This window comes from Cryptomeria japonica, chromosome 9, assembly GCF_030272615.1.
Source record: "Cryptomeria japonica chromosome 9, Sugi_1.0, whole genome shotgun sequence".
In the NCBI taxonomy this organism is placed as follows: Eukaryota; Viridiplantae; Streptophyta; class Pinopsida; order Cupressales; family Cupressaceae; genus Cryptomeria; species Cryptomeria japonica.
Window position 1 is genome coordinate 400,943,852 of NC_081413.1, and position 19,557 is coordinate 400,963,408.

The following is a 19,557-nucleotide window of genomic DNA, read 5'->3' on the forward strand; positions in this document are numbered from 1 at the left end:
ACTCAAGCACTCCATCTATCAATGCAATGTTGGTATTTCTCATTTTCATTCCCACTTTCTTGCATTTTTGCTTTTGCTTGTACATATCTTTTAGTTACTTTTGTGACATCCTGGTTCTTTTGGAACCCTTATGGCTTGAAACCGATCATTGTCCTAGTATTAGGGTAATCAAATAAGCAATGTACATGTCTTAAGCAGTATCAACCAAGTCATCTTTCATTCAATGGTACCCAATCATCCACTCTGAGTCAGTCACCTGTCTCCCAACTACTGAAGAGTTTTATCACTGAGTACACAAGAAAAACAAGACTACTGAAAACAATCACTAAACTGTTTGAGATAATCATGAAATTTTTTTGTGTGTCATCTTTTACATTGGCTTTAGCTTATTATTCCCTCTGAGTAACTCGAGGAAGTCTATCTTGACTAAGAGCAAGGATTGGGGGCATAATACTTTTCTTTGTTTTCTGCTTGTAGGAATGAATCTGATGATCTGGAAACATCTAATCAGTTGAGTGTCTATGATAAGTGCCTTCACATCAAGGTGAAATCACCACACATACCTCGACTCTACTTATTTGTATACTACAAGGAGGTTGGAGTCATTTATTTGGCTGTTTGAGGGAATTTCTTTAATCTGCAATCCGGAAGCATGTGTAATCTATCTAAGGATATGAACGAACAAAGGGTCATTGCGGACAAGATAATTCATATTGCATATACAAAGAAAGGGACTCTATTTTCCCTGTTGTGTTTGTAAAACACTCAGTGATGAAAATTAAGCATTCCAAATCCAGTGACTAGGTTTAGCTTGCATTTATTCTAAATTTTATGCATTTCGAGTGATTTCGGCAAAATAACAATGATCTCTTTATCTTCTGAATGAGAGTTTGAAGCAATCATCATTTCTCAGCTAAGTGGTCTCCTTTTCATCATCATTTCTTTGATCGAGTACTTGTGTATTGAGATGTTAGTTGCATACATGAGCATCTTATATAGATCCATACATTTCATTATTACTTATTTTGCATTCATATTATTGCACGGAGAAAACTAAACATTTGCATTGCTAGTTACTCATTTTCATCATCCATTTGCATATGAAAAAAAAACAAAAATAAACATCCATATTCATCTGCATTACATACATCCATACTAAAAAGCTATGCATACATATAGAATAAAGCATATAGAAAGACATCTCATAATCAATCAACACAAGTACGATGAAATCAAATCAAGATCTCATATATATCATCATAATCTCAGAGTCTCAGAGTAAAAATAATATCAACTCTCAAATACAATGTCTCATCGGAGCAAGAATCGTATAGGCTACAAAAATGAGGCACATAACAAAAATCTAGGAGATATAACAAAGCTAACTCTCTACCTCTCCCTCATCGCCAGGTGGAGGAGGTGGTGCCTGCTGACCAACATCCTGTCTAGGTGCCCTAGCTCCCTCAGATCGAGTCATATACTATGAATACGGGACAACCTGTTGTGCTACTGGGACTACTACACAATAAGATGCCACATAATATGCTTCCTGACTCGTCTGATGTAACAGCTCTCGTTGAAGTGCGTCCCGCTCTGCTCTAACCTCAGCAATTTGTCGATCACGCTCTTCTTTAACCTCAGCAAGTTGTCAATCATGCTCTTCTCTGACCTTAGCAAGCTATCGATCATGCTCTGCTCTGACCTCAGCAAGTTGTCGATCTCGCTTTGCCAGCTCCGTTTGTGCCACTGTCAACTATGACTGCAAGCCTGCCACCCTCGATCTCAACAATCGTGCTGCATCTAGTACCCCCCGCTCTTTGCTAGCCTCTCTGCCTCCCTATCTGCCTCCCTGCTCATCCCTCTGTTGCCTCACCTTCCTAGGAGTTTCTCTCTCCTCCTCACCTTCGCCCTTTGTCGCCCTGGCACCGCCAGCCTCAACCCCAACAGCCCCTAGAGATCCACCCTCCCCTCTCTGTCGTTGTCTCACTCTGGCTGGTATCCTATTGCTACTAGCTCCACGATCACCTTCTACTCGCCTAGGTGCATCTGCTCTCTAACCCTGCACCTATCCTCATCCCTGCACCTGTCCTCATCCCTATACCTGGCCCGGTACCTGTGCCTATGTTGGTGCCTCATCCTCAGCCTCTTTTATGAGAGGCGCATGCTCTGCAAGATCTATGAATCTAGGAAATGGATGTCTCTGGAACCAATCCCTATACTGGGGCAATACCCTTGCATCTGAAACACCCTCCAAATAATCCCATCGCTATCATTGTAAACTGACTAGCTCTTGCATGCTCAGCACATAGGATAACCTCGGAGCCCATCCTTGTCTCTCCTCATCTCCATATCGGGCATAGGCTGTAAATTTCTGAGATATACCCTGTGGTCTGCCATACTGCCTCATAACCCTAGAAACTACGAACCACTCAATGATGGACACCGACCTGCCAATAAGAGGATGAATCATAAACATATCCTTCCTCTGCCCTCTCCAATCATCCCATAGCTCCAAACCTCTATATGATCTCCATACTACCACAATCAAATCATCTAGTTGTCTCCTCAAATAATCCGTCTTGCCCAGATGGGGCTGAGTGACATAATTTGAATAGCAATACACAATAGGTTGGTGCGCCTCTCTCGAATCATCTACTATAGGCCTATATACTGGGATATGTTCCCATGCCCATATCTGTAGAACTATAACACATGTTGCCATGCTCTTAACCCTCCTAATACACAATCTCGTTCATCTCATGATACATATGCGCAAGAAAACACAATCCCCACCCTAATCTCTCAAGCTGAGTCAATAGTCTCTCAAGCATCCTAGCCCATCCACACAGAAAACCCTGCTATCCCCTATCCAACATAATGAAACACCCAATGATACCTACTAACACGCATGCCAATGGAAACTGCTCACTATACCTAGTCATCAGAACATCCCATGTGATGGCCCACTTAAGGATAGTCTCATCATGGAATATCCGTCTCAATTCTAAGATACACGGTCGCTGAACAGAATCATAATCGACCTTGTCACTAGTGAACGAAACCCTAAGAATCCGGTAGACATCCTCAGGTGTGATCGTCATCTCTCCTACAGGTAAATGAAAAGTATTATGCTCTGAATGAAATCGCTCTACTAATGCAGTCAACATCCCATGATTTACACGGATATCTGGCATCTAAAGAAGGTATCCAAACCCGCACAACTCAATGTGTCCCCTATCTGTGTCTGATAAACCACAAACTAATCCCATCGTAGGTGGATAAACACATCAAAACGAGATATTTGGCAACCGAATCTGCAAAATCAAACATAAACACTATCAGCACGTGATCCAAATTATGCTACAAATATGCTAAATATGCTTGTGAAGCCAAATATACAAAATGCAAAATCAAAATTTGATATTTTGACCCTAAAACATGCTTGTTGTGTTTCATACAATTTTTCATAGAAGGGCAAAATTTCGTACGAATCAGGATTATACATAGCACGACAAACTATCACACAATATGAAAAAATATTATACATCGCACGACAAAATGGGCACTCAAGCACAAGTTCGTATGAGACGTGGGCCCACATCATACAACAAACCCTATATGCCCATACAATAAAACACTAAGGCGACAATTTATCGTATGAGAAATGGTTTTATCCTGCACGATAAACCATGAGACACGACTTTAAACGACTTAAAAATGCAAAAAAATCAATCAAAATTCAAAATTTAAGAAATCAAATAGGCTTAAGATCGATCACTTACCATCGGGTCATAGTTTTGCAGCCGATTATGACGTCTCTAGCACTCCAAATGATGCTCCTGGATCAGAATGGCCATTTTTCTTTGCCAGGGGTTTTTAAAATTTCAAACTTGGAGAGGTGAAAATAACACATGGTCCCCTTATATAGCCAAAACCCTATTTTTCAACTTGCTCCGATGGACATCAAACTTGTACCCTAAGCTAAATCAACGGTCCTGATTCCATTTTCGGAATCGAAATTGAAATCTGAGATCATCTTCCTAGTAAATTTCGTACAACTCAAACCACTTAGCGCTTTCATCAACTGCTCATTCTTTTCTTCAATTTGCACTCAACTCTTAATCTCAATTTTAATTCTCAAACCAACTCTAATTTTAGTCTTCAACATTAATCTTTGTGCTCAAATAACCTATCATCGTTCAAAAAATTGCTTGAAATCACTGCGCAAACCTCGCTATCTTTCGATTCGCTCCTGAGGAAGCATACTCATGACATCATCATCAGTGATCACATCCTCAAAGTCGAGGATTTCTTTCAAAATTACAAGTCGAGCAGCTAAGCTTCATCAAAACAAGACCTTATCGCTAGGGGCATCTCAGCTTCATCGCTTCATATCAAGTTGAGATTTCTTGATCATCTAAATCAAATCAATCTCTAGGGGCATTATCAGTTTTGTCAATCAAATCAAGCTAATATTGTCTTCATCTGAATCAATCCCTTAACGTTAATTAGTTTCATCGCATTTCATCAAGCTAATTATTCGTTTAAACTCAATCAAGGGTTTAAAGAGTATCTTTGATCACACATTCAATCTAAGTAGGTGTTCAGTTTCATCGCATCAAATCAAGTTGGATAGTTTATCTTCTCTCGTCGTGTCTTGATCCATCAAGTTCAAGATCGGTTTTATCTTCACTCACTGTGTCTAGTTCAATCAAGTTCTAGATCAGTAAGATTCACTTCTTGATCCATCAAGTTCAAGTTCGATATCTTTGCTTTTCATCGGTCCTAATTCAATCAAGTCTGGGATCGGTATCGCTTTAATCAACTTTGTTCAGTTTCATCGCTTCAAAACAAATTGAATACCTTGCTCTTCATCTAGTTCATAATCAATCAAGTTCAGAGCTGATGTCTCCTAAACATCAATTGTTCTTTGAATCAATGCGTTGCTCGCACATTAATTCAAAGAGGGGCAAATGTAATACCCTAAAAATGGGCATCTAAACCATGAGCCCCTAATCTCGACAACATCACCAAGGTCCTAACCAAAGGCAATTAAATTAATCTTGAGCACAAAATTTATTTCATAAATCACCAATGTCACGTGGCAAATTAATCACTCTGAATTAATTAAATATTTATTTAATTAATTGATCATTTCAAGAAAATCTTTTTAAAACAATTATTCTATTTATTTTATTAAATATCCTAGTATATTTAATTAAATAAATCAATTTGCCATTAAATCATCAAAAAAGGAAATTAATTGGAAAAATCAAATTAAAAATTGAGAAAAGGAAATCAAATGGAGATAATCTTGAAAATCAAATTAAAAATTAAAAAAAAATCTCAAGAAAGCAATTAAAACAATTAAATATCAAAATTGAATGAAATAGAGAATAATAAATCATTTTTTTCTATATTCCCGCATGGTAGGTGAATTGGCTTGGGTCGTGGGTTTGCTCCCCATTGGTCTCAGGTTCGATTCCCTGCCAGGTTATCCTGGCGGCTGGGGACTGCGGGCGGACTCATCCGCCTCCAGAGGACTAGTCTCGCCTCATCTCGCCTCTCCCTGACCCCAACTTGGCTCCCATAAGCCCAAGGTAAGGCGGGGTTGGTCGCTGGGACGAGACGCGGGGATACCTCTGGGTTACCAAAATAAATAAATCATTTTTTTCTGATTTTATCTCAATTTTAGTTCAATTTCCTTGAAAACTAAGAAAAGCAGCCAATCACATCAATTCACCTAGATTGTGCTTCTTCTTGGAAAATCTTGACCGCTCATCATCATTTGATCTCAGTCGTTGGTTCCTTTCTGAATTTTCTATAAATTCAAGCTCTAATCTCTCATTCAAGGATCCTGGAGAATATATTGTTATCATGTTGTTTTTGCTCTAGGTCCATTGAGATTTGTGCATTGAGATATTACATATTAGTTATTGCATACTTGTTAAATCATCTAGCTTAATATTGCTTAAATCATGTTAGATTAATCATGCATATCTAGCTTAAATCTTGCATCCATTTAGCTCAATTTCGTACTCATAGATTAAATCCTTCGTTTAGGTGTTGTCTAGTCACTAGTATTGCATATGAAATATGAGAGCAAGACTAAACTCGCATCTACTAGAAGGCAATAGGTCGCTTGGTGATGGTTTATTGTTCATTATTGATTATTGATTTACTAACCATGCATCTAATGACTTAATTGAAGTGTTGTGTATTCAGATACAGATACAGATATAGATCCACTTTTCACACACACATGAGGTAGACTGGTTGAGTGCAGATCCGAAGGTCAAAGGACCGACAGAGTGCAGAGCCGAAGGTCTGAGGACCGGCAGAGTGCAGAGCCGAGGGACAAAGGACCGATAGAGTGCAGAGCCGAAGGTCAACGGATCGGCTGAGTGCAGAGCCGAAGGTGTAAGAAGAAAACTGGTGTTGTGGAGAGCAGACACAACCGGTGTGGATAAAGTATGATTCTCATTGTGATCTGATCAATCTATTAGTAGCTAATTCAGCAGATCATCCATTCGTTGCTTTCTAACCATTGCAACTTAAATCCCTTAACCGGGTGGACTTTAACAGGTCCCTTTTGTAAAATACCTTAACTGGGTGACATCTTAATTGATATTCTTAAGTCCTTTAATCAAGCTACCTTTAGCAGAGTAAAGGCACTAACCAGCCTTAAACAAAATCCCTTAACCGGGTGACACCTAATAGTGTCTTTGTAATCTCCTAACAGGTATGGCTCCTCACCGAGCGTACTCCAGAAGAGTACATTTTTTTTGAGTTCCAACTCACACCATGGTTTTCTCCCATTTGGGTTTCCACGAGATAAATCTTGGTGTCATTGTTATCTTTTCATGCATGCATATTCTACTGCAGTGATTAAGTATATTGATGAATATTAAATAAGTGTGGATTAGAGTTAAAAGTTTTAATTGTGAAAAAATGATCGTGTTGATTCACCCCTCCCCTCTTAGCACCAGTTGGGACTAACAATTAGCAGCAAGTTTTGATTTGTTTGAGCAAGGATTTGTTAGTATTTCATTGTTAAGTTGTGCATAGGGTTCGAAGGAGATTTTTGAAGAAGGATTTGGCATATTTTGCTAGAGTTTGGCATTGTTCAACTAGGGTTTGGAGGTCATCTTTATATATCAGAATTTCAAGGGTCAATTGCTTCCTATATCAGTCAACTACTTCATATTTGGTCACCATTTGAGGTAGTTGTGCTTTCCACCTAATAATGGGCTTCTATTTATGCATTCGGGTATGTGTGAAATCTTTTTGATTAATTATAACCCTCATATTTGAAGGAACTCGTTCATCATTGTAGTAATATCAAACCTGTATCAAATGTGATATCATTGTATTTTCCATTGGTGTTCAAGGAGAAATCATAAATTTATGGTGTGTTCATCATGTTATTGTTTATCATTTATATGTGTTTATCTATGATATGTCATTAAGAATAAATATCAAACACAAACTCTAAACTTCTGAAATAAAAAAAAAAACTCAGAAATCAATCCTAAAGATGAATACATGCTAAGTGTTTGACGAAATGACAAACCACACAAATTGAAAATATAAGCGCCAAAAGGATAGGGGTTCTTACACTTGATTCAATGGGTACTCTTGTTGGGGATACTTCCAACACTCAAAGGAATCGGTCACAACGTCAACATCTTCCACATGTTTACATTGCTAGTGCTTTTGATCCACAATCCTTTAAGGAAGCATCAAGAGTTCCTAAGTGGGATTCAACAATGGAGGAAGAGTATAGTTCCTTGATGAGAAACCACAAATGGAACTTAGTTCTTCTCCCTAAGGGGAGAAAGATGGTTCGATGTAAGTGGATCTATCAAACCAAGTATGCAGCGGATGGAAGTGTGGATAAGTTCAAAGCTCGTCTTGTGGAAAAAGGTTTCTCACGAGTCCTAATATTGATTATACAAAGACCTTTGACCCTATTGCTAAGATGAACTCCATTCGCTTGACACTTGCTATTGTCGCAACTCATGGTTGGGTTGTACATCAAATGGATGTGAAGAGTGCATTTCTTCGCGGGGAGCTTTAGGAGGAAATTTATATGGGGCATTTGCAGGGATTCATTGAGAATTATTCTTTGGTTTGTAGATTGAGAAAGTTTATCTATGGCCTCAAGCAGGCCCCTAGGGCTTGGTATATCAAGATATATTCCTTTCTTATTTCGGAAGGAATCACTAGGTGTCATTCATGTCTACATTTTGCGACAGGATGACTCTCACTTGTTACTTGTGCTCTATGTTGATGACTTGATCACCACAAGGAGTACCTCATCCATCATTAGTAGTGTCAAATATACCTTGCATGACATATTTTCTATGACTGAATTGGACCTTTTGCACTACTTTCTCGGGATTGAGATCACACAGTCTTCTTCCATGATCACTCTTGCTCAGCTCAATTATGTTATCGATCTTCTTGCTTGGTTTCACATGGCTGATTGTAAGTCTGTGTCAACTCCCTTTCTTTTAGGAGTCAAGCTTGAAGCTAAGTGTTCCACTCCACTTGTTGATGTCACTTTGTACCATCACCTTGTTGGGAGTCTCACTTACTTGACTCACACATGCCCTGATATTTTTGTTGCGGTTGGCATAGTTTCACACTTTATGCAGAAACCACATGAGCTTCATTGGAAAGCTGCTAAATGCATCTTGCACTACATACAAGGTACACATCACTTTGGGATTCACTATGTAGCAGGTACAAGACTTGACTTGGTTGGTTATATAGACTCAGATTGGGTTGGTGATCTTGATGATCGTAAGTCCACTTCCGTCTACAACTTTCACGTTGGTTTCAAGTCCATTTGTTGGTAGAGCAAGAAGCAACATGTTATAGCTCTCTCTTCGACCGAGGTTGAGTATCAACGAGCTGCTAATGTTGCCACTGGGCTATTTGGCTTTAGAATATTATCTCTGAGTTTGGCTTCACCACTCCATGACCTACAATTGTTCATTGTGAGAATCAAAGTGACATTCAGATTTTGAAGGTTCACCATCATCGGACCAAACACATCAAGATCCATATGCACTATATTAGGGAGCTGATACGAGAGTAGGTCACTGATTTGCAGTATTGTCGTACAATAGAGCAATTTGCAGACATCTTCACCAAACCCTTCATTGAGAGCAAGTATCATCAATTGTGAGCTCTCTTGGGGGTGTGAAATATTTCATCGGGGGGGGGGGGTCAGTTGACTTCTCCATTCTCTCTTATGGGGGGAACTTTTTCCTCATTCTTCTTTGAGAGTTCTTTTGTGTTTCGTCTCTCTTTTGAGGGGATTTTTTTCCCACTAGGTTTTCTCCCTTTCTCTAGTTGTGAGAGATTGCCTTGCATTTGTACATAGGTACCTATCATGGCCTAGTTGTCAGCACCCATCTTACATTGTTAGCTTGAGTTGGCATTCCCCTAAGTTGCACTTAAGTGGGGTTGTTGGTGTAATTAAGGCATTTTATTTTGGTTTATTCTTTCTTAGATTCTAATTACACTTTACTTAACCTTACTTAGGGAATTGCATAGGAGTAGTTGGAGCAACTCCACTTTAGATGGACTTATCACTTTATCATATTATCATATCCACCTTTCATGGTTGCACTTTTCCACCTTTGGTGGGTAATCCACCTTTAGTGGTGTTATCATGTGATTACTTTTCCACTTTAGGTGGGATGATAGCTTTTCACTCTACTTATCATGTCATGAGACAACGACACTTGTCGTTGTCTCATTCACTCTCCTTGGCTATATAACCAAGGGATCTCCTATGTATATTTGACTAGTTCATTGCATCATTGATAAGAATACAATTTGTTATCGTCTCTATTGTTCTCTCTTGTTATTGTGCTATTCAATAGGCCTCTAGATCTTGGGTGGCTATCTCCATAGCCAGTTCTTACACTCTTGTTTTGGTATTTGGTCCTTTTTTAGAGTGTTGTTTGAGTTTTTGGAAGCTTTTTTTTATGTGTTGACCAATATTTTCAGAATTCAAGAAACCATGTTTATGCTCATATCTCTCGAGGTGAATTTTATCTAGTTTAGGGTATTGGATCAATCATTTTCTTATTGTTAGGTGATGAGTTCACATATATTACATGTGGATTTTGGTTGAGTATTGGATTTCTAGCACCAAATCACCCCTATGAGGTAGCACCCAACTTTGGGTAATGAAAAGTGGTTATTGCATGTGATATTTGTGTTTTACCATGTGCAAAACATCATATTAGAGGTGTCTTAGGGGTTCTATTAAATATGTGCCAATTTTTAAGGCTAAAGAAGTGTTGATAATTAATTACATGAATCACCACTAGTCAAATGGTGCACCCGGATTGTTGTAGCAAAGGTTTATGAGGTTGTTTTGGATTTGGAGAGGCTTTCAAAATCACTTAAACCTGCTCACATAAGTCTACTAGAGTGTGTTGTCGAAGAGTTGCTAGAGTGGGCTCGAAACACTCTACATGGACTCTTGTTTAGATGCAAAAAATTAGTCTTCAGACTTACAAGAGTGTTGTTGCCAACAAATACAATGAAATCTGCATTTCTAGGTCTGCAATATTTGTAGTCAATCAAATTATTGATGTTATGTAATCTGATTTTGAAGAGTTAATAGTAATCTTGGTGATTCTATGCACTGGCCTTTCAATATGCTATTTCATGAATGATTCCAAAAATCATTGCAATGAGATATTGCATGAGATCTGAACACAATAAAGACAACCAACAATTATCCTTTCCTTTCAATCATTCAATCAACAAATGACTTAAAAAAAAAATCAAGGGTGAAGATTTTACAAGATGATACATATAAATGTGCACATGAGAATTCCAATTGTCCAATTGTCTAACCAACAAGCGGAATACCAAGGGACATGCAACTATTTTCAAACCATAAAATGATGTTCACATGCTACATACAACTCTATTGATGAGTTAATGTTTTCTACTATAGCCACCACTACTAGCTCCATGCAATAGCAAAAACACACATAAGATTAATTTTGACTACTTGTAGTACCAAGTGCCTCTTTCAGATTATCATCTTAGTCTCTAATTATGTCACATGAACTCAAACTATATCTCAAGTTCCCTTGAATCACTGTTCATGCTTCTAGCAACACTATTTTCCACATATGATTGTCAATTTTTCTTTGAATGACTTTTAGTTGTTATCATTCTTCAAATGAATTGTAGTTGTTGTCACATAACCACATGTAAATCAACATGCATGATATACTACAACACTTGAAATACATCCAATTTCACTACATTGTTATATGGACAAACTATTACTACAAGGACTCTTTGAAGATAAATATCACTCAAGTCCCAACACTATTGGTATTAGTTTAACAACATAATTTTCCTTTGGAATCTACCAACCTATTAGATTTAAATATAATGATTTATTATATTGCTTCATCATATGAGTTTTATAGAAAGAAAAAGAAAAGGTTTCTAATAAGTGATTATCAATTGTCCTCTAAATCTACCTCTCTTGCTTCCCTCTCTCCCTCCCCTCCTCGCCTATTACATGGTGTTTATTTCAAGAGGGGGTACCAAAAATTGGAGTGGACTAACATAATAACCCAAACAAGCCCTTGTTGAACTAGGACACAGTCAATAGCTTATCACGTACTTAAAGGTTCATAGACAAGGACTCACACTACAATCCATATCTCACATCATAACAAATATAGACCCAATTGTTCACATTAGTAGAAATGGCCTTACCAAATTCTCAACTGAGGATATAGACATACAAACTATCCATCATCAAAGTTGTTTAATACAAACATACAAGCTACCAATAACAGTGATTTTACAACAAACATGGGTATAGACACACATTATCCAACATCGACTTTGTAAAATGGCATGCTATTAACAATTATGATCTTACAAAAAATGTGGATAGGGACACATGTTATCCACAAGCACAACTCATAGTTATAGCTACCAAAACTTCTCATTATTACGAATATATTTATCAAAACTTTTCCTTCATCATACTCGCTACAAAACATCTCACTATCTTGGTTACCAAAATGTTTTCTCCTTCATTGTGCTAGCTACCAAAACTTTCCATTCTCTTGATTACCAAATTTTAAATCCCAAATCCTAGCCAAAACACCCCCACCAAATTTGGAACCTTTCAAACATTATACCCAATCTTTGAGAAAGAAGCTACTTAGAGATTGGAATGGTCTTCTATCCTCCTAGTGTGTCCTCTAACCCCCTTTAGTTGTCCCTCCACTCCTTACACCCCTACCCCCCTGCCCCCCCACCCTGAACCAACACTCTTACCATAACTTTTCCTCCATCATCCTCACTACCAATAGTATTACTATTACAAAATATCTCCTTCACTATAATAGCTACCAAAAAATTTCACTCTTAATTACTAAATCTTTTTGTCCTAAAATCTAAAAAACAAAACCCTCGATTCAAAGGGACAAACAATAGAAAGGTTTGGAATCTTTCAAATATTATTACCAATCTTTGAGCTAGAAGCTACCTAGAGATGGGCATAGCCTACTATCCTCCTAGTGTGTCTTGTAACCTCCTTTGAGCATTTTCCCAATCTTGTTCCCTCCCCACAATTCCCCTCTACCTTCCCCCACCCACTCAAATTTTTCCATCATATGTAGCGTGGAAAGTGTTGATGACTACAATAGCACAATCATGAAGTAAATTTGATACATATATGATACTCAATGTGCTTGTATATAAAGCAAACGAAAACACTGGAGTGTCCAATTCCACCAATAATGCACCCCTTACAATAATTTATATATTTGCTTACAACATAATACCAAAGGGCACAATGAATAATTCGAACTAGAAAATTAGTACTTTCAACGAGTCTAAATTGTGTCAAACCCTAGTGTTTCTAACACTGTGTTCCTCTAAAATTATTGCAAAATTAGTGTAATGAAAATACTATAAATCTTGGACTTTTAAAACCTCAAATTATCAATCAAATTTCAAAATTTTGACTTCAAATGTAAAGGCCACTTTTGCATTTTAGATTGTTACATCTCATTCATTCCACTTTTGGCCTTGACACACTCACCATAAACAAGTTTGCAAGCTATTATAGTATGATCCTATTCCTTTTTTTATAAATAAATAATATATGTCTAAACTTCAAAAAAGTCTCTCCAAATCCCCGAGTTAATTGAATATGAATGTTAAATGTAAATAAATAAATTAAAAAAAAATGCACAAAATTACATCATTGATAAGGGTTTTACTACGAGGCAATCATGTATGGTGCTTTGTGTGAGAAAATTCATCCAAATAATGTAGACAATTAAACTTTTCCTCCATCATACTCACTACCAAAATGTCTCACTATCTTGGTTACCAAAATGTTTTCTCCTTCACTATGCTAGCTACCAAAGCTTTTCATTCTCTTGATTGCCAAATCTATTAATCCCAAAACCTAGCATATACTCCCACTAGATCTAAATGTGAAAATAATAAAAAGATTTGGAACCTTTCACACATTATACCCAATCTTTATCTTTGAGCAAGATGCTACCTAGAGATGGGAATAGTCCTCTAACCTCCTTTGATTGTCCCTCTAGTCCCTCTCCCCCCAACTTATCAAAACTTTTCCTCCTCCATAATCACTACCAAAACATCTCACTATCTTGGTTAGAAAATGTTTCTCCTTGACTATGCTAGCTACCAAATATTTTCACTCTCTTGGTTACCAAATCTTTAAATCCCAAGAACCTAGCAAAAAAACCCCCTCATTCAAAACGAGAAATAATAAAAAGATTTGGAACCTTTCAAACATTGTACCCAAACTTTGAGCAAGAAGCTACCTAGATATGGGAATAGTCTTCTATCTTCCTAGTGTGTCCTTTAACCTCCTCTTCGTCCTTGTGCCCACCTCAAATTGTATCCATAAGATGCAGTATGGAAAGTGTTGATAGCTCCAACAGCACATCATGGAGCAAATATGATACATATACGATACTCAATGTACTTGTACGTAAAGCAAGGGAAAACAATGGGGTGTCCACATCCACCAATAATGCATGTTGATAGCTCCAGCACCATAATCATGAAGCAAATATGATACTCAATGTGCTTGTGCGTAAAGCAAGGGAAAACAATGGAGTGTTCAATTCCCCAATAATGCACCCCTTCAATAATTTATATATTTGCTTACAAAATAATACCAAAAGGCGCAATGAATAGGTTAGAATGAAAAATTAGTAATTTTCATGAGCCTAAATTGTGTCAAAAACTAGTGTTACTAATAGCATGTTGTTCCTCTCAACTAACTACAAAATTAAAATTAAAATGAAAATACTATAAATCTTGGGACTTTTAAAACCTCAAATTATCAATCAAATATCAAAACTGACTTAAAACGGGAAGGCCAATTTTGCATTTTAGATTGTTATATGTTGTTCATTCCACTTTTGGCCTTGACACACTCACCATAAACTAGTCTGCACGCTATTAGGGTATGATCCCCTTCCTTTTTTTGGTTAATAAAATAATATCCCTAAGTTAATTAAATATGAATGTTAAATGTAAATTAAAATAAAAAAGAAAACGCAGAAAATTACGTCGATGAGAAGGGTTTTACCCCGAGGCAGTCATGTATGTGTGCTTGATGTGAGCAAATTCATCCAAACAATGCAGAGTTAATGGGCCGAACCAATGTAATCACAAATGCAATCTATGCAATCTAACTGCCAAATGTAATACAGAGCAAAAGAGGTGGTTTCTAATAACTGTCCACCAACTATACCAGAAAATACAAGCTACTAACAAAACAGGATGGAATGACAACTAACACAACCTCTTAGTGATTCATGGAAGATTCATTCTCTTTTTCACTTGTTGAATGTAAGTGATTAGACTAGCCATAGAAGCAAATATATACAACCACTTCTTTGCGTGGCCATGTAACAGCATATACACAACCACGTCTCTCTTCCCCCCTTCCCATAGATTCTTAGCTACTCCACTGATAAGAGATTTCTAATAAGTTTGCTGAAATTTCCCCTTAAAAAATGTATTTAATAGGGTTTTCGAAAAATCATATCTACAACAAGATTTTCTTTTCATCTTTACTTTTTTGTTTTCAGATAGGTAGGGTTTAAAGAGCTTCAAAGGGACTAAACCGTTGCGAAAAACAAGTACAGAAATAATGTAATCAATAACTTAAGTTCAAGACTGCTATGCATGAGATGTTCTCAGAACTTAAACGTATAATATGGTGAAGAATGGTGAAAGGCATGGAAATAGGGAAGTTCACAAGTAGTATACCACTAGTCAGAGAGTTGGTAAGGATCCTTACACATTCAATGCAATAGCATGGCTCGCTATTTTCTGGGTACCTTGTGTACATTTTACTACAATATTAATTATTTATCTCAATCTTATGAAAATTAATAAAATCTACTCTAAAATCAGAAGGTTGGCTTAGCACTATGCCTTAACATCCAATGTGCATAAACGAAAAACTATATTGTGTGATAAAAGGGTAATGCCTTCTTGGGGCTATCTTCAAGATTGAAAGATTACTTTACAATGTGCATGGAATATTAAATCAAACCTTTTTTAATGAAGGTTCATGGCTGAGGATTTTTACACATGCTTGCCAGGATCATGAACGAACCTGGGGCTTTGAGATAAGGGCCCAACCTTACCGATGGACTGCAGCCTGAGAACAAAACAAAACTGGTCTTAGTAGTAGTTTCCTACTTTCCTATGATGGGATGCAGTGCGTCCTTCAGGTTTGGACACACTTCCTTCAGTAACATGAGAGTATACTATCCAGTGATCACTTGTCTCCATGCGGCTTACAACTTTACATTCTAAATATGCTATTGAATCAATCAAAATAGGAGACCCATTTGACGCTGAGGTCCACTGCACTCCCTCAAATCGGTCAGCTGGAAGCACAATAAACCATTTATAATATTTCAGAGAAAAAAGAAATTTAGATTTGAATTTGAAATTGTCCACAACAGCCAACAAATGGAGAAATAATTGGGGATAGATACCTCCTGCTGGAAAACGCTTCAGAAAATGCTTCATTAAGGGTGTGTAGTTTCCATCCTCTAGACAGTTAAGAACAAACATGTCTCCCACCTAGCAGCACAAACCAAATTATATTTTAGTCTTAGAACAAAGGTGAACATGTTATAAAGGTCAGAAAATCCTCCAATCAAAACATCCACAAACACACTAACCTGCATTAATGATTCAATGGCTCGATCCTTTGCCACTGCAATAGTTATACCCAAGGGCTTGAAGCTAGCCTATACAAGAAGAGAGTTGGGGAGATTTTATGTAACAGCTCATCCATAACCAAATCCATAAAATCCGTAAGGAATTGCATGTATAAAAGAGCCACACTCACTTGTGATACCCATGAAGCAATCATTGCACCTTTGGATGCTCCCTTCATAGCTGTGACAACATAGAGTCCCCCTGAAATGCGTGCTACAGCCTTGGCAACGTTAATAGGCATGCCTGCTTTTTTTTCCTCAATTGTCTTCTTCTGAGATAAAAGCTGCCCCAAATCAGTTCCAGCTTCCTCAAACTGCTGGTAACTGCAAATTTATCATTACAAACACATGTCACATTAATAACTGTGATTTAATTTACCAATGCCATGCCTACTATTCAAAATAAATATAAATCTAGTACCTAGTTAACAAACTAAAAAAGCTTAACATTCTTGTGGCAGTTACAAGCAACAGAAATTGGGCAGCAGTGCACACCTTTTTAGCCCTAGGAAGTTTGGTGCAGAACACTGGTTCCTTTGGAAGAATACCAGTTCTCAGAACGGAGAAGTTCAACAAAGCTTCCGTAGAAGCCCACTGAATCGTAAGGTCAATAAGTAGAGGAAAGATAGATCATGACCATAAAAAGCTTGCCATGGAGAAATTTAACATACACAGCCACAAACACACATGCAAGCACACGCATGCATGCCCATGTGCACAAGTGTGTAGATTATATATACATGTACACACACATATACAAAAAGGAAATGGTTCCAAATAGAATGTTGAGGATTTACATACACTCACACAAACATATAAAGGAAACCGTTCCAATCAGAATGTTAAGGATTGGTATACATAGTCAAAATAAATTTGTGCCATATCAATGCTTTCTAGGACATGTGATGATAGATACTTAAAATTAATAGTAAAGAGACAGGGAAATATCATTAGAGGTAGTGAAGAATAATATGACTTTATATTCAAAATTGGTTCTGGGATCAAACAAAATGCGAACAGGATGGTAGTAGCAACATCTACATGGAAATTTCTCTTCAATAAATGATAAGACTTATGATTTCAATCAGCTTGTTGAACATGGAATAAAAACATCATCATTTTTTTCGGGTATGGGAATTTAAAATGGCCCCAAAAATACTAAACAACAATGTGTTGTAACATAGGCTCCAAATGTCCAGGAAGAGGAATATGAGGAAATTTAAATGTTTGACAATTAGAAATCAACAAGCTAATAAGATTATTCATGGTAGATTTCACCAAATAGAACATTATGGCAGCTTAGGCAATACCTTTGGAGATGCCATGATCACAAATGAGGAAGGCATGGAAGACGATCATATATTTCCATTTAGGACTAAGAAGAACAGAACTCCACAAAAGGCAATCAGACAAAGAAGCAGAAGTAGATGAATAGGTGTGCTGTTGACATGTAAATATTACGACATATGAATCTAAGCACCAAGCATCCCATATACGGAGTAGAAAAATTGAAGTTGTATGGAATTCAGAATTAAAAACACAAGATTGGCCATTCATATCATGATTAGACTTTCTCTGGTGATAACAAATGTGAAAATAATATTCTTTAATTGCCAAGATTGAATATGAGATGTGGTTTTAATTATTCTTTAGTGAGCGAGCAAGGAGATGAGAGTGGAGTAATCGGACTCAAGAATGGCTGAAGACTGGTGAAGATAGATATTATGTTAACAAAATCCCAAACAATGACCAAACACTTTTTTGTAATAGAATAATTATTTCCAGCTGAAGATAAGGGTTTCCTGAGATAAAAAATGCTTCTAAAATAAGAATCACTAGTACAGTGGGAAAAAAACATCACAAAAATCAACATCAAAATCATCTACACAATAATACAAAAAGATTATAGAATCTGGAAGTACCAAAACAATAGAAAAGCTTATTTCAAAGCCAGTATTAAAAAGCAATTTCACAAGCATACTTGCAAGAAGACTGCAACAAAATAGATGACAAAGAAGCACCATATCATTCAAAATTTAATGTAGTACATACCCCAGAATGTGGACCTACTTTCACAAAAGTGAACAAAATGATCTACGTCTTTGATTTTGGGATTATCCATGCATTTCCCTGCCTTGAAGTTAAAAAAAACTATTATATTTAAAATTGATAGTGTACTTGCATCCATAAGAGGCAAACTATATTAAATAATTGGATATGGGGGCAACTACACACCCAAAATATGGATTTCCCCAAAAATCCAAATTTCATGGAGGAATCTTTTTCCAAAAGAAATAAAACTATTACTATTTAAATCTAAGATATGGGATTCTTCTGTTTTAGCCTGGGTCCTGGTATGGGTACAATTTGGGTTCGGGTACGACCTTGGGTAAGGCTTGGATTCTTCTTGGGTGCTTGGATTCTCTGTGGGTTCTTCTATGAAGGACCCACAAAGAACCCAAGCACCCAGGAAGTACCAAGGGCCGTACCCAAGCTTAATTTCATAAATTAAAACCTTAGTTTCACTCTCATAACTTTGTGACAGCATTTTTTATCAGAATATGCCAGCAAGCAAGAAATTAAATATCATTTCAGTTGCATTTGTGAGCTATACCTATGAACACGGGGTTAGTAAACTTAATATCAGCATTACTGAGATTAATTTTAGTTGATTTACATTATCCATATGTAGCACCTGTTTGCTTATGTTTTGTGAAATCACTTTCCTCTTCTACACTTGGCACAGCTAGTAGTAATGGCAATCCAATTGATTGTGATTGACCTTGATGCTTCTGCTAAAGAAAATGAATATTAAAATTGATTATAATTTGAATTTGTATTATGTAATGACATTTTGAGACTTGGGTATTTTCATTTTTGCAAATTATGAATGAGCTATCAAAATATTCTATTTATTGGCAATTATGGATTTATGAGTATGACTCTTCTTATAGTTCTACATATAGTTTATATTTTTTAATTTTGATGTTTGAACACATATATATATACATATATGTGTGTGTGTGTGTGTGTGTACGGACGTACTTTCACCCAAGAGAAAAAAAAATTTGTCGATTCTACGATTCCGTATCCGTAACCGAATCGGTAACTTAGATTTAAATGGATGAATACATGAGATATAGGGACATAATGTCCCCTTTTTAGAACTAAAAGAATTAATAATATATTAAGCTGAGCCCGATAGCTTTTTCTCAAAGTTACCCCGAGTTTCCGAGACGGGGATGGAAGGGGA

At 36.9% G+C, this 19,557-nt stretch overlaps 1 protein-coding gene across 1 annotated transcript in view; it reads right to left on the bottom strand.

The window, feature by feature from the left end:
* Nucleotides 1-15,518: 15,518 nt before the first annotated feature.
* LOC131073132 (uncharacterized) overlaps nt 15,519-19,557 on the bottom strand; it is a 115,866-nt gene continuing 111,827 nt past the window's right edge. The window contains exons 7-10 of the mRNA XM_058009521.2: nt 16,436-16,628; nt 16,266-16,334; nt 16,077-16,164; nt 15,519-15,965 (exon numbers count right to left, since the gene is read on the bottom strand). Coding sequence (XP_057865504.2) covers nt 15,757-15,965; nt 16,077-16,164; nt 16,266-16,334; nt 16,436-16,628 — 559 coding nt within the window. The 3' untranslated portion in view covers nt 15,519-15,756. The remainder of the gene's footprint in view (nt 15,966-16,076; nt 16,165-16,265; nt 16,335-16,435; nt 16,629-19,557) is intronic.